General features: G+C 51.7%; 1 protein-coding gene across 1 annotated transcript in view; it reads left to right on the top strand.

Moving 5' to 3' along the window:
* PDIA5 (protein disulfide isomerase family A member 5) overlaps positions 1-15,602 on the top strand; it is a 93,897-nt gene that overhangs the window by 31,495 nt on the left and 46,800 nt on the right. Inside the window, exons 4-8 of the mRNA XM_082624897.1 lie at positions 2,863-2,946; positions 3,194-3,239; positions 7,149-7,241; positions 10,434-10,494; positions 15,354-15,421. Coding sequence (XP_082481023.1) covers positions 2,863-2,946; positions 3,194-3,239; positions 7,149-7,241; positions 10,434-10,494; positions 15,354-15,421 — 352 coding nt within the window. The remainder of the gene's footprint in view (positions 1-2,862; positions 2,947-3,193; positions 3,240-7,148; positions 7,242-10,433; positions 10,495-15,353; positions 15,422-15,602) is intronic.

The following is a 15,602-nucleotide window of genomic DNA, read 5'->3' as shown; positions in this document are numbered from 1 at the left end:
GGAAGCTGGCTCCCCACCTACCCCTCTGAGGGTGTGTGCGTGTGTGTGTGCGTGTGTGTGTGTGTGTGTGTGTGTGTGTGTAGGGGGCAGGGAAGAGGAGAGAATCCTCGGAGAGTGTCCTATAACTTAAGGAGGGGAGAGGGTTGCACAGAGTCTGCCACAAGGAATCCTGTGGCAGAGACAGAGATGTGGTCACTGGACAGCTGTGGGGGCCGTAGGCTGCGGGCTGGATGTGCTCTCGGGGAGCCTCCGTGCCCCTCCAGCTTCACCCAGTCTCTTTGGAATGTTGCTCCTAATCCTGGCCTGGGCTCACCGGGATAGTGAGACTTTTCCATGGAGTGGGTTCCCGCACAGCCGGCAGGGATTGGGGTTGCAATGATGGGCCCCATCGCTCCTCTCTCTGCTTTGTAAAGTCATAGGCAGAGGCTGCCAGCCAGGCTCAACGGAGGAGAGAGCTGGCATGGGGCTGCCTTGCAGTCTGGGTGCCCCTGCTGGATGCTGGCATGGGGCGAGGGGGGCCGTGGGCACCTGGACCTGGTTCCTGCTGCAGCCACTATTTGTTTTCACATTTGGGTGGATGGTGGGTGGTCACAGAAACAGTTGCACGCAGCAGAACAAAGCCGGACAGGGAAAGTGCCAAGGGAACAGTTATAAACATCCAAGTCGAGCCCTCCTGTCTCCCCTGGGGCAGGGAAATGGCGCCTCAGATGCAGTTGTCACACACAGACCCTCTGCCTGTCAGTGTGGCTTCTCCACAGAGTGCCCTCAGGACAGGGCAGACCGAATTGTAATCGCCACCGTCAGTGGAGGTGAGCCCGGCAACCCCACAGGGCTCTAGGGTAAGAGTTCAGCCACTGGCTGCGTGGGCTGCCCTTATAGGGCCTCCTGATGCACGCTCTCAGCCCTCTGGGTCCCCTCCGCAGCCCAGCTTATCCCTTCTCTCTGGACTCCCTATCTCAGAAGGCCCTTTCCAGCCTGAGGGAGAGGTCACAGCCTTTCCTTTCTAAGTTCTTCGTGTGTTTCTTTTTCTTTTCTTTTTTTTTTTTTGTGGTACGCGGGCCTCTCACTGCTACGGCCTCTCCCGTTGCGGAGCACAGGCTCTGGACGCGCAGGCCCAGTGGCCATGGCTCACGGGCCCAGCTGCTCCGCGGCATGTGGGATCTTCCCGGACCGGGGCACGAACCTGCGCCCCCTGCATCGGCAGGCGGACTCTCAACCACTGCGCCACCAGGGAAGCCCTTTTGTGTGTTTCTTTAGTCCCCTGTTTGCTGGGGGTGCCGATGGGGGTGCTGGAAGCTGCAGCGGCTGCAGTGATGGCCACCACAGGTAGGACTACGCAGGGAGGGAAGGCTCTGGGCCTGGGCTGGGCTGGGGGGCCCCTGGGAGTGGCTGACACTCTCCCTCTCCGACCCACACACCTGTCCCACAAGACATGCTTCTTGAACTGCAAATTGCACATTTACACTTAAAATGAGGTCCCATCATTTTGCTTGTCCATCGATGAGTGTGGCTTTTAGAATTGAGCTGAATGGTGTAATTAGTCCATCTGCTGTGGGGCTGGTGCTCAGCTGTGTGAAGCTGGTGGCTGTCGAAGGTGCTGAGGTAGGTAAACAGGTGGGAGCCGACAGGACTTCCCTCAGGTGGCTGTCATCCCTGGCAGAACAAGGTTTCTCATGTGGTGTAGTCACCGGGGACCAGTGGGGGTGGGTGTGGGCGGAGATGCCCTCACTGAGTCCATTGAGATGTGGGGAAGGGTCCTGCAGTGAGGAGCAGGGCCCTGCGGGCACGGTAGCTGCTGCCTCTGGCTGGCTGTTGGGCAGACCTGGCTGAATGTGGTGAGGTGTGGTGGGGAGGCCGTGAGAGCAGGTGAGGTCTCTGGGGCGCCAGCATAGGGCACAGGGGAAGCCGAACCTCGTGGAGGGCGCAGAGATGTCGGGGAGAGGAGGAGGAGGAGGGCGGGGCAGGGGCAGATGTCAGAATCACCTGGGAGGCTCCTTAAAACACAGTCGCTCGAGGACCTGCGGGGAGTTTGGACTGAGCAGGTGTGGGATGGGGCTGAGAATTTGCACTTCTGACAGGTTCCTGGGTGGTGGTGATGCTGCTGGTCTAGGGACCACACCTTGAGATCCATGGTCTAACGGAAAGGGAGCCAAGATTAGAGGAAGTCGTGATTGAGCACTCGGTAAACGGTGAATGGCGCCCGGCAGACTCTTCTTATGAGAAGAGTTGCAGGAGTGTGATACTGCAGACGCTAGCACTTCACCAAACCTTTGCCCTTTCTCTTTTCGGCTTTTGTCATACCTGGTCAGATTTCATAACTCCTTCAACATCGCAGAACATTTCCCTCCTACTCTGGTTTGATGGTATATAGAAGGTGGCATATGGCACACATCAGAGGTTTAAAAACAAAAACTTGCTGGGGCTGCAGGTAGAGCTTCTGAAGTCGTGATCTGCAGGAGGGTCAGGGGATCAGTATGCTGAAAAACTTCCCCAGGTGATTCTAATGAGCATCCAGGACTGGGAACCACTATCCTGAGCTTATTTTCCTTCTTAGAATGGGCCATCTGCCTTCTAAGCTTTTGGGGCACTTCCTTTATCTGGATCCATCACGTTGCCTCTTACAAGTAGTGATGTGTCCTCCCCATCTGCTTGCCCCTGTCTTTCCAAATCAGTCCAGATCCTGTTGGTTTCTCTATTTCTTCCTGTTCTCTGAGAACCCATGGGTAGTGAGGGCCTCACTTGCTACTGAGAATTCCAAGCTACCTGCCTTATTCTTGGGCCACCAGCAAATTTTACTCCGTTAGCACCTTCGTGAGGGCTTCAGGTAACAAGTGTCTTTTTCCTGACATTTGTGTCTTTCAGTGACACAGAGAGTAGAAAATTGTGCAAGAAGATGAAAGTTGACCTAAGCTCAAAGGACAAAAAGGTCGAATTATTCCATTACCAGTAAGTACATGTGGGCATTTCCAATTTCCAAGTAAATGCTGAAAGCTTTCATTGGTATTCTCAGCAAACCGCGATTTTTAATGAGATTAATTTTATTTCAGAATGATTTTTTTCTGTGTTTACAATTATTTCTTAAAAAAAAATTGACCTGTGTTCAATAACTGAATGTTATTAAGATGCTGCAGGAAACCAGAGGTGTCTTCACAACCATACCTAAAGTTAACACGTTTTTCTCCTTACTTGACAGGGATGGTGCATTTCATACTGAATATAACCGAGCTGTGACATTTAAGGTAAATTTCCCTCCCTCATTCTCAGCAGAGGAGGAAGGGCAGAGTGTACAAATGCCCTTCTGAATGATCTGAGGGATTCTCATCTCTAGAACAAAGATCAGCAGAATGCCTGGAAAAGTTTGTAACTGTTAAACGAGTGGGGATAACCGACCTTGTAGACAGTTTGTGACTCTATCAGCAGTTGTCCAGTGATATGTATGACATCATGCCCTCCCCTGCAAAGGCCTGAGTCTCCCTTCGCTGTGGCTTCAGAGCCCTCCCTCACCTCTGCAGTGGTGTCCATGGGGGCCGCCCACAGGCTGGAGGGGGCCAGCTGTGCCCAGGTGAGCACAGTGTTGTAGAACCCGGGCAAAGCAGCACCTTTGGGGCTGCTGCAGCTCATTGCAGATGAGATGCCCATGTCAGTGAGATCGTTCCCTGCTACAAATGCAATTCAGAAGGAGATGGAAATGCATCAGTGAAAATAAATATGGAGTTCCTCTGACCTGCAGGTGCTGTCCTGTTAATCACAAAGTAGCTCCCCCAGCCCTGAGTCCTTCCACTGCCCTTGGATTCTCCTCCTTCAACATGTGCATTTCCTTCCTCAAATCAGTCTTCTTTTGCCTCTGGTCCAGGCAGCATCCCCGTGCCCTGGCTGGGGCCATGTGTTTCTTCTGTTCCAGCATATGCTACATCCACCCTCTCTGACTCTCCTGCTTCTCAGACTGTGTTAGACCCTGGGCTCCTCTCTCATTGTCTCTCTCTTTCCATCTGTTTCCTTCCATTCTTTTCTGTCTGTCCATCTGTCTGTGCAGCTGTGCCCCTCTCCCTCTGCCTCTCTCCCCCCTACCTCCCTGGTCATTTCTTGTTTATCCACTAATGCTTGTTCTTTTTTAAGTTGCTGCAGCTTTTACCTTACACAGGCTCAGCCTGATTACTCATCATCTTAACACCCACTTAGCCACTTAGAGAAAATTCTCCCAACTAGAGTTACTTAACCCCTCTTATTCTGTGTTAAGACGTCAGCTGAAGTCCTTGGAGGGAACAGGTACTCCGCAGGAATCAGACTTCGCTGGGTGGGGTGAGGGAGGTGCTGATGGAGAGAGGGGGCGGAGGCTTTTCGTTTTGTTTTTGGAGGTTGTGTTCAGTTTATATTTAGCTGTCTGTCTGTCCTGGGCTTGTGGAGCAGAGAACGGCAGCTGCTCAGAACTGCAGTAGCAGGAGAGGAGCCCGGGTGGTCTGGACTTGCCTGGGTGAGGGAGGCCAAGTCCTGGCCTCTGTCTACCTCCTTACAAAGACCAGGTGTGTGGGACCTGCTTGCTCCCATCCTTCCTGTGATTTCAGCATCAAGAAGCTGGAGAAGTGGGCTGAGCATTGTATGGGGTCAGGGTCTTGGGCAGAGAGAGGGCATCCTTGGTCCCAGGGTCCCCTAAGCGTGTGGGACCATCAAGGACTGGGGTAGAGTCCCTGGGGTTCTCCAGGGTGGGGGGCGATGGCGGAGCTCCCCGTGACTGCCTGATGGCTCCTGCTGCTTACAGGGAGCAGCCACGAACAAAGCCCTCCTTGGTTACGGATCAGTTTTCCTTTCAGGGTTTCTCCTGAGCCTCTAACCCCGGAAAGATGAAGGAGACCCCCAGCAGGGTGGGTGCACAGGCTCAGGCTCATGGTCTGGCTGTTGTTGCTGTCACCCTGTATGGTTCTGCGGGGGCCAGGTCACAGGGACTAGGCCAGGGTCCCTAGAGTCCAGAGGCCAGATAAGTGAGAGTGTAAAGAGCGGGGAACTCAAAGAGGGGGCCTTCCTGTATAAGCGGCCTTTTGCTTGTCAGCCGACTGTCCAGCAAGATCCTTACTGTATATGAGTGGTGAGGACCAGAGGTGCCTGGAAGGTGAAATTCGGGGGGCCCTCGGGTGACCTTCTCCCAAGGCCTGTGGCTGTGGGTGTGGTTTCCCAGCCATGCAGACCAAGATGCAGGGTGTTGGGCAATTTCCCTGGGATTCAGAGCACCCAGAATAGGACAGCTGACGGCAGTGTCCCAGGCGCCCCTCCCTGCAGACCTTTCTACCCAAGGTCTTGTTGGTTAGACTGATTTGGAGACTAAGAACCTATGGATGGAATTATTCAACTTCAATTAAAGAAGAATAATCACCTGAAAAGCAAAAGATTGGTAGTATGAATGTTTCAATTATTACATTAAAAGAAGTGATTTTTTTTTTTCCTTTTTCCATCCACATTCGTCTTTTTTCCTTGATGCTGAGGCAGGGGTGGGGGTGGTAGCCCTTTAACTTAGCTCGTGCTGGAATGGGACAGGAGCCTCCCAGAGCAGTAGGTCCTACCTGTTTTGGGTTCCTAATCCCACTGAGAATACCCTGAAAGCCGTGGGCCTTCTCCCTAGAAACAGTGTGTGCATACATTGAAGGAAGTGTTTTCCTGTGAGTCTAGGGCTTCACAGACTCCTAAAGTCCGCTGTGTACCCCAGATTGAGGTACCAGCGCTGGATCTTCTGGAACAGCAGGCGGGTGGGCACTTACAAGCGTCTGTCTCACATGGCTCGTGGCTGTGAGTATGGGTTTCGGGACGGCCCTGCTGCTTCCACTTTGGCTTGTATTGTCACGGAGAAGCTCTCACTAGGGACTGAGAGAAGGCCGGTCTGCCTCTGCCTGGTGGAAATGGCCCACTTCTCTTGCCAGCAGGCGTTTCACAGCTCTGTTTGGACAGACAGACAGCATTACCTGAATGAAATTCTGCGAAGTCCTGGCTGTCTCCCACTCTCCCATAGTGCTCTTTCCAAATAGGAATTTCCAGAAATAACAAGCCTCCCAGGTCCTCTGTGTGTGACCGGTGGGTAGGCTGCATGCACAGGCTCACTACCGGGGTGTTTCCTTTCTCACCGCAGACCTCCCTCCCTCCTCCACCCCAGCACACCCGGTTCCTCATCTGCTCCCTGGAGCTTGGTCAGAGTGGGCAGAAGTAGCAGAATCTTGCATCAAACTGGGGGACACTGAGGGCTCATCTGTTGACATGGACGGCCAGCAATCCCTTCCAGGGTTGGAGGGATGGAGCCTTGGCTGGTTTCTGTTACCCGTTTCTGGCTCTCACAGGCTTTGAGCAGCATTTCCCACATGACTGTCTGAGAGGGAAGGGAATGCAGCTTCTGTCCTGGATCAGTGAACTGTGGCAAGTGGGGAGGGGAGCAGAGGGATGTGCCCCCTGTTCCTGCTGCAAGTGTGTCCTGCCCGAGGGGAGCAGAGGTTTGAATTTGCTCACTTGTCCACATGACAAAGGCTAAGTAAGCCCTTTATCCTGAAGGTCTTGGTCCGTCTAGAAGGGGGTCCTTAAGGAGAGAAATCCGGCAACCAGGGGGCCACAGCGATGAGCACCCTGCCCTGGGGGCTTCCCACCTGAGCCTCACAGGATGATCAGGACTTAACACACTCCCAAACCAGTTTAGATCATGAAATACCAAGCCGGTTACAAGCAGCTGTGATTACTTGCTTATGCGATTGACAGTTTTAGTGGCTGCCTGATGTGTAAGTATCTTACTTTGCACAGGATTGAAGACCTTTATTCAAATTGATCAGGGAGACTTTCTGGAGGAGGTGAGATTTATTAGAAGCATGTGCCTTTGTTTTGAATAAGCCAACTAATTGTCTCAAATTTCCTCTCTTGTCCATGAAGAAGCATCATAGGTGTCAGTGGACCAGAGTTAGGTGTTATGTTGCTGAAGAATCCTGGTGGGGTGCATTTTTAGGGCCCTTAGTAAGCTGTCAGTGGGTGATAGTATGGCACACCCCCAGTCGTTTGCCCATAGGGCACAAGGCATCCCGTTCCAGGCACTTGGGTCTCCAGGTAGGGAATAGGGCAGGTTCCTGATTCCCCCACCTCCCTCTTTTCCTGGCTAAAACGAGTTTTCCCTTCTCTCTTTTCGTCAGTCCGTAGTGGCATTTCTGAAGGATCCAAAAGGGCCCCCACTGTGGGAAGAAGATCCTGGAGCGAAGGATGTTGTCCACATTGACAATGAAAAGGTAATTTTTCCGTATCAGTTCTGATGGGCTCTGGAAGCTTCCCCCCTAACCAGGGTCTCCCAGGAGAGATGCCCAAGGAACTGAGAAGTGGGAGTATTTTGAGACCTCCAAGGGAGCTGGGCCAGGGCCCTAACATTTGGTTCCCCTTCCCAGCTCTGTGACGGAACTAACAGGAGATTACAGGCTGACTGCCTGAGCCCCTCCCCTGTTCTTTGCTGCCTTATATAATGTATTTTAACGTGTTTAGATTTTCCTTATAGGAATATTGTTTAAATGTTTTCTCCTCATTAGGTTATTCAGTTGTTGGGTCTGCCTTTGTGTTTTTTGGGTTTTACTTTAAAGTGGGTTTTGCTTTTTTGTTTGTTTTAAGAATAATCTGTGAGGTTTGGGTTGGATTGCCGGAGATTTGGGTCAGGTCTTCACAATTCTGGGTCACTGTGTTAACTCTGAACAAGTTATTTACTTCAGTTTCTGGATTTGGCTGGTGTGGGGGGCTGGGGTCAGAAGGGTGGTTCTGATGTAAAGTCTCCATACAACCCTGACCCTTCTCCTTTCAAAGCCTGCCCCGGGGCTTCCCTGGTGGCGCAGTGGTTGAGAGTCCGCCTGCCGATGCAGGGGACACGGGTTCATGCCCCGGTCCGGGAAGATCCCACATGCCGCGGAGCGGCTGCGCCCTTGAGCCATGGCCGCTGAGCCTGCGCGTCCGGAGCCTGTGCTCCGCAATGGGAGAGGCCACAACAGTGAGAGGCCCGCGTACCGCAAAAAAAAAAAAAAAAAAAAAAAAAAAAAAAAGCCTGCCCGCCTGACCTGCATGTGCCTCTTTATCCATGTGTACCTGTGTTTGTATCATGCACACATGTGTGCCTTACTTGCTTGGCTGTGCCTTTACACTAGGATGGGCAAGAACTTCTTTGTCACACTTCAAATGGCCTGTGAGACAAGCAGTGCTTTTCTGTAGATGGAAGGAGAATGTTCGTTTTTCTCTTGATAACATAAAATGTGCCTTTTATCTTCCTCTGCCTCCCCTTTTCATTTAAAATTACTGACTCTTGACGCTTGTTAGCTCAGAAGAAAGTGATGCCATTTGTACTTTCTGCAGGAGAGATCATGTGTGATCATCGTGGGCTAACCAAGTGGGCCTTTCATTTGAGGGGTGATTCGATTTAGGGGATGGGCATCAACGTTGCTGGGATAGAAAGTGCCAGTGCCCTCAGCTTGAAGATAAAGCCTTTTTAATAGGCATGTTGGGGGAAAGGAGGAGGGGCAGGTGTCAGGAGGTGGCGGCACCTGTGCCTATAGCCAAGAAAAGACAAACAGCCTAAACTGATGGTTTCTCCCGGGTGGATTTTGTGGTAATACGTGTTTTTCAACCTCTCTGGAAAGTGATTGCCTCCCTCCCCCAAAATGTTCATGTCCTGAAACTCCTGAAATTGTTCTTCTGTAACTAGAAATATTAAGCAGAAATATTTTTTCCACACCTGTAGGCAATCCTCTTGTTACACTGCATGCTGCTGCTTTTCTGCTAATAGAATCCCCACATAAAATAACAAGTTCCAAATTCAAGTTTGAATTGCCGATTTCTCTTTGTAAGCTTAGAGTTCCACACTTAATTTGAAGGTAATTAAGGATCTATGAATGTAATGTGATATTGTTACCGTTCAGGGTGTGAAACCAAATTGCTACAGGCTCAGAAAAACCTTTTCTTCTCGGATCTTTTACCGGTTTTAGCTCCAGGGATTTCAGAAGATCATTTTCAAAGCATCCTCCACCCCTAGTCAGGGTCACAGATCTTTGTTACTAATTCTGTCTTAAAATGAGTGCCTTAACCCTCTAGTTATGTAAATAAGAGTAAACATTTTCAGAATTTGTTATACAGTGTTATAAATTCCCACAAAATATTTGTAACCTTTTTTATCTAACTGAAAAATTATAAGTACTATATGTTCATTGTTGAAAATTTAGAAAATTCAGCTTAAGCATAGAAGAAAAGAAAAGAAATCATCCCATCCCTCCCCACTGAGAGATACCCACTGCCAGTATTTTCTGTAGCCTTCCAGGCTTTCTGCTTAATGCATACATAAATACTGTTACTCACAAAAGTGTCATCACATTTTATATGCTGTTTTGTAACTTGCTTTTCACCCTTACTTAATGTAACATGCACATCTTATTATAACATTAAATATTCCTCTTCATCATTTATAATAATGCAGTCGTATTCCATTGTGCGGGATGTACCATCATCTATTTACCTAATGCCTTGTTGCTGCCAGAAAGCTGCATTTTGAAATTTCCTCTTATTTTCCTTATTATTCAAGAGAGAAAAACCTCTAATTTTCTTCCATGGAAACTGGTTAGAGGAGCTTATTTTAATCAAAATATGCTCTGTCATGGTGCTACTCTGCAGTCCTTGACAGATTTGCTTTTTCCCAACCATCATTGACTCTGGTTGGAAGAAAAGTCTCCTGCCCTGCTTTACACTGAAGTATCTCCATTAGCACTGTTGTGACCATTTGTCTTTTTACATTTATTATATTCATTTAACAAATGGTTATACATTGGTCTGATAACGAGCCAGGTGCTGTTCTAAGGGTTTTACAAACACAAATGATCCCTTTAGCTTGTAGCCTCCTGGGGATGGGGGCGCATCTCATCCTTACGCTCCTGTGCGCACCATGGTCTCCTCGGGCCGTGGATGGTGGCTGTAGGGCTGGGCTGGGGAAGATTCATAGCGGTGGGTTAACCCCGTGTTATGTGATGAGCAGATCCGCACCTGGCCAAGTTGGGCCTCCATGAATACAAGCACCACCACAACAGAGCCACTTCATAGATCGCATAAGAAGAGACAGCCTCATGGGACCCAGTTAGCTCCTTGCCGTCTTCATTGTTCAGTGGGAGCTGAAAGTAACGCTGGTAACCTGGTACCGACTACTTCATCCCACCAGGTGGCCTTTGGAAAGCCATCTGTCCCCTCGGGCGCTCAGTTTCCCCATCTGTAACATGGCTAGAATAGATGGTCTCTGAGGGTCTTTCAGCCCCTCATGTGCCAGGACTCTGCACTGCACCCCCAGCTCCCAAGTCAGACCATGGGATTTCCAACCCCCGCTGCACTCCACCCGCCACTGTGGTTCCCCGGGAATGTCGTCTCCATTCCTGCGTTGTCTGTAACCTGCAGTGTTCTCTGTGCCTCAGGACTTCCGACGGCTCCTGAAGAAGGAAGAGAAGCCGATCTTGATGATGTTTTATGCTTCCTGTGAGTGACTTTCTCCTTCGGGTTCAAGTCAGACATTCAGACTCTGGGTGGGGCCGCTGGGGGCGCGAGGGGGACCGGGAACTAGCCCCGGGCCTCCACTTAGAACGCCCAGTCACGGTGCTCACACCGTCTCTGCCTGCACCTCTTTTCCTTTGTCTTTGCCTTTTCGTCTGGCTCCGCCTCTCCTGTGGTCCACATCAGTTTTTCTCTCACTAGCTTCCGCATCCTTCTGCCCTCTTCCCCCAGCAGCAACATGGGTCTCTGCTCCAGGTCCCTCCACCTTCCCCGCCCTTTGCCTCCTGCGGGCCTGTAGCCCTTTTCTGGCAGCCGTGTGCCCGGTGGAGCCGTACCTCGGCTCTGGCTCGCTCTCCTTGGCTGCTGCTGCTGACCGCCCGGAGCCTGGCCGGCCTCAGGGCGGCTGCACGTCCAACTCTGGCTCCTGCAGAGCCACCTGGGAGGGCCAAGGGACCAGGACCAGGGAGAAAGGGGCCCACTATTGGGGTTCAGTCTCTATATGAGGCAAGAGGTTGTGGGAACAGCAGTAGGATCATTGAGATGACGACCAGAAGACCTGAGTTCTAATTCCAGCTGTGCGTGCCACCAGCAGGCTGGGTGACCTTGGTCAAGTCCTTCACCACTCTGTGCCTCAGTTCCCATTTCTGTAAGGGAAGGAAGGGGTTGGATCAGTGCAGTGGCTTTCAAACTTTTTGACTGTATTTGTAGTATTAAACATATTTTACATTGCAGCCCAGTACTATAGGTACATAAAGTGTATATAAGTAAGCTGAAAAATTTCACTAAACCATATTACCCTTACTACTTGCCATCCACTCCACCAGATGTAGAGCACGTTGATATTTTCTTTTTCATTGTTTTATTTAAACATTAATTGGTTTTTCCTACTACTTTGTAACCCTCTAATAAACGGTCAGCAAATCATGGCCTGTGGGCCAGCTGCCTTTTTTGTAAATTAATTTTTGTTGGAACACAGCCACCTCTGTTCATTTGCATGTTATCTGTGGCTGCTTTCAAGCTACAACTGTGGAGTAGAGTGGTTGACAGTATGTCCTCAAAGCCACAGATGTTCCCCCATCTGGGCCACCTCTGAAGTCTAACTGGTCCCCCCCGACAGACTGAAAAACCTCGGTTTAGAGCCTGTGTGCAGCCTTAGAGCTCTATCTCTGTGAGCTATACGTGCCTTCAGGAAGCCAAAGGACTAAAGGCCGGAGCGAGGGCGGGTTGTGTGTGATGGGAGGTGGGTGTGTCCAGGCATGTCTGTGGCTCGAGTGGGTACCACAGGCTGTGGCACAGGGTTCTGTTTCCTCTTAAAAGCCTGCCTCCAGTCCCCCTTCCTGAGAAGTTCTCCCAGCACAGGTTCCTCCCATCTCAACCCTGCTGACCATGCCTCCCCAGGCTGGATACCCTTCTGTGGGTTCTGCCTGACTTGGGCCTGTGGCTTGTTCACTATGACAGCAGCCTCTCCCCAGCCCATGTTGATGGCTGGGTGACCCCCACCCAGCCTCCCCCACCACTCCCTGCCCCAGGGGTGTGCCTGCCCATGGAAAGAGGCCCTGGAGTCCCACTTCCTATTAGAGCCGGCTCTGCCCAGGCGGTCTGCTCTGTAACCCCGGGTCAGTCTCTCTATTAATAGTCACTTGTCGGTTTCACCCCTTTTTGTTTCTCCTTGGAGGGATCTTACTACCTGCCCAGCTGTGAGTTGCTTCAGGAATTATCCTGCCTGCGTAGTCCCTTGAGGACGGGCCTCCCTTCGTTTATCTTAGAACCCTTCAGGTCTCAACACATTGGTTAAATGAGACTAAAACAGTGATGTCAGTATACAGTACGTGTCACAAGGCAGGGTCATGGTATAACCGTGCAGGTTTCAGCGTAATGTCAGTAGGTAATCACAGGGAGAGGTCCACTAGCAATGTGTACCGAAGTGTGTGTGCCTTTCCCCCTGCCTCACCCCGACTCCCCAGGCTGTCTGGAAGGGCGACCATCCTCCTCATCACAGCAGGCAGAGCTGCGAGCAGGCTTATTATCTTTGTAGAATAGCAAGCTGGGACAGAAGAAGCTAGGATCCTTGTAGGTGTCAATGAGTAGTGGAGAGGGAGGGAGAAAACTCGGGGCTGTTAAGTTTACACTTGTGTGGGATCAGATTGGTTGGCCTCCTGGGTCCCAGGTGTCCCCAGATTGTGTTGTTGCTGTTGTTTTTAATGAAACAAGCTTGTGCTTTTATTATACTAGTCCAACCAAGCAGTCATGGCCTCGTAATTCAGCTTATCCCTGGGAAACACCAATTCCCTAACTGGGAAGTCCTTTAGGATTCTTTGATCTTAAAGGATCAAAGATTGGGATGAAGGAACCTAAAGGCAGTGGAAGGCTTTAGTTGTGACAAGTCTGGGTCCCGAGGACCTACTGATTATTCAGTGAATGTTTGTTGACTGAATTAATGAGAAAATAAAAGGGCTGGTGCTCTAACTTTTGGGGTTTGAGAGTGATAATTAGTCTTCTCTCTTCCCCTTCCTCCCGAATGAATCAGTTGAAAGATAAACTCAAATAGGGATCACAGTACCAGCTCTATTTTTGGTAAAGCTCAAGTGGCAACTGGCTTGGCCCAGAGCTTCCTGTTACTCTTCCATCTCTTCTTTGCCTCAATAACTTCTTCAACCGGTACTCCACCCATGGGGACAGCTGGCTGACTGACACTTGTTTAGGAGTCACGGGGGATAATGTTGTTGCAGGCTGTAGACCGGCAGAGCTGGGGGAGAGAGGCCACACCTGTGAGGACAGGCAGTAAACTCCTGAGTGTGACCCAGTGGGTGTCCAACTTCCCCCATCTCATGAAGTCACTGACTAAAGGGGGAGTGGTGAAGGGCTTCATGTGTGCCCCCTTCATCCTCTCTCCTGGGGAGTGGAGTGACATCCCCATTCCCGGTGGAAGTGTCACCCCACCATGGACGGGGAGGCAGGCTCTCAGGCCTTGTGCTGGTAGAGGCCCCCCTGCTGGTGCCTAGTTCTGCCTGCCCTCCCAGGTGTTGGCTCTACCCTCAGCCTGCAGGGCAGGTGTTGTCTCCACCTTACAGATGGGGAGGCTGAGGCTCAGACCGCTTACATTGCTAGCCCGGGGTCACACAGGCAGCAGTGGTCAAGGGGTGATGCACACCTGGGTCTCATTCTCCCCAGAGCTGAGCTCCCTCCTCTGCCTCTGCCGTGCGGCCTCCCACCCCTACCTCGTGGCGTCCACCTGGCGGAGCTTGGGCACCCCCAGGGAGTTGGCATTGCTGTCTCTGTTTCCATTCTCCTCTCCGAATCCCCACAGAGGGAACAAGGCCCCCTGACAAGTGTCATATTCCTCCCTTCCAGTGCTTGTGGGGACCAGGCTGTGGTGGCAGCTGCTGGGGAGAGGTGCCTCTTGTCTTCTGAGGGCAGATGCTATGGGATTGCGCTGCAGGCTGACCTCACAGCAGCTCCTGTGTCTCCTTGAGTCTGAGCCTGAACTAACGGCATGTACTTAAGCCCAGGCGTAATGCGCTGATGTGTGTGTGTGTGTGTCCATCTGTTTGCCAGGCAGGAACGTCAAGGAGGGGGCTGTGGGCATTTTGAGAGTTTTATGTCAAAATATCCTACATTGCATCTTGTCTAGTAGACTTGGTGCTGGGGAGGTTCAGGTGGTCTCCGGGGAGTTTTGACCTGCTCACGGTTCTCCAGTGTCTATATCTGGCCCAGTGGCTGAGAGCAGCTCTCTACCTGCGTTACTCTGCCCACGGCCTGCCAAGGCATTAGCTAAACGTGGATTAGAGCTTGTTCGTCTGCCACTGCATGGCCCTGTCCCCACTGTGCCCTGTCAAGATGACATCCAGACTGACGTGGGTTCCAGGCAGCTTTGGTGTCTGTGCCCTTCAGAAGCATCTCAGAGCCTGTTTTGCAGCAGAGCGGCTGTCAGAAAGAGTAACAGCCTTGTGTGTCAGAATTCCTCCTGTCTGAGGAAACTGGGGCTCGTGTCCTGCGGGGTCAGTGCCTATGTGTGGCTTGTTCTGGTTGAAGGGAAGGGGTGGGTTTAAATCAAGAGTCTCTCTGAAGTAGTAGTGGGTGTTTGGGGCCTGGCTGTCTGGGCCCTGAGCCCCCCAAATTTGGAGGTCTCACCACCCAGGAGAGGAGTGTGACCGTGGTGGACCAGAGAGGGTTGAGTCAAAGACATCACAGAGTTCCCCAGTGTCAGTGCTGGAAGGGGCCTGAGGCCATCTGGTCCAACACCCCTCATTTGCTGGAAGGGGCAGCAGCCCAAAGAGGTGACCTGTCGGGGCCATCCAGCAGGTCGAGGGAAGATAAGAACTTGAGTGTCTGATCCTGGCCAGCACTCGGCTGCCTCTAGCCGTGGTGTGATTCATTGTTAATGAAGGAAAAGAGGCAGAAAATCCTCAAAGCCATTATATGTATGGTTGCACAGTTTTTCTCCTAATAGCATTTGATTCAGGTTCATCTGCAGCCCCTGGCTGGGCAGCGAGGGGAGGCTTTTAGTTGCGCACACAGTGGGTGCTTTCCTGGCACCTGCTCTGGCTCCCTGAATTCCCGTTGAACTCATCCTCAGCTCTAAGTTATTCAGTGCTTTGCCCTCCCCCAGCTGCGTCACACTTGCTTGTCAGTCCCGCGTTTATTGAGTGACTGCTGGGCTGGGGTTTGTCAGCTCTTGGGGGTCTGGGGCCTCTGCCTCTGTCCCCATGTGCTCCCAGAGCCTGGGGCAGTCCTGGCTTCTGGAGGTGGGATAAATGCTTGTTGGTGGAGGTTGGCCTGAGGGGAGAGAGGGCGGAGCATGGGGCCAATTGTAACCGTTTGGTTTTTCTCCTGCCCGTGACTAGGGTGCAGCGTTTGCAAGAGGATAATGCCGCATTTCCAGAAGGCTGCGACCCAGCTGCGGGGCCAGTTCGTAAGTGAGGCACCATGGGCCAGGCGGGGCTGCCTGCCAGCTCCCTACTTCTCCCTCTCTCCCTGGGAGATGGCGGAGGACGGGTACAGCGCGAGGGGAGAGGGCAGGTTTTGAAATCACGGGAAGGACTTATTCTATTACTGCACCCCTGCCGCCCCAGGCGTGTGGTTCAGAGACCTGT

The sequence above is a fragment of the Mesoplodon mirus genome, assembly GCF_964341445.2.
Source record: "Mesoplodon mirus genome assembly, chromosome: 6".
In the NCBI taxonomy this organism is placed as follows: Eukaryota; Metazoa; Chordata; class Mammalia; order Artiodactyla; family Ziphiidae; genus Mesoplodon; species Mesoplodon mirus.
Note: the sequence above shows the minus strand (reverse complement) of the source record. Positions and strands in the feature narration are given on the sequence as shown.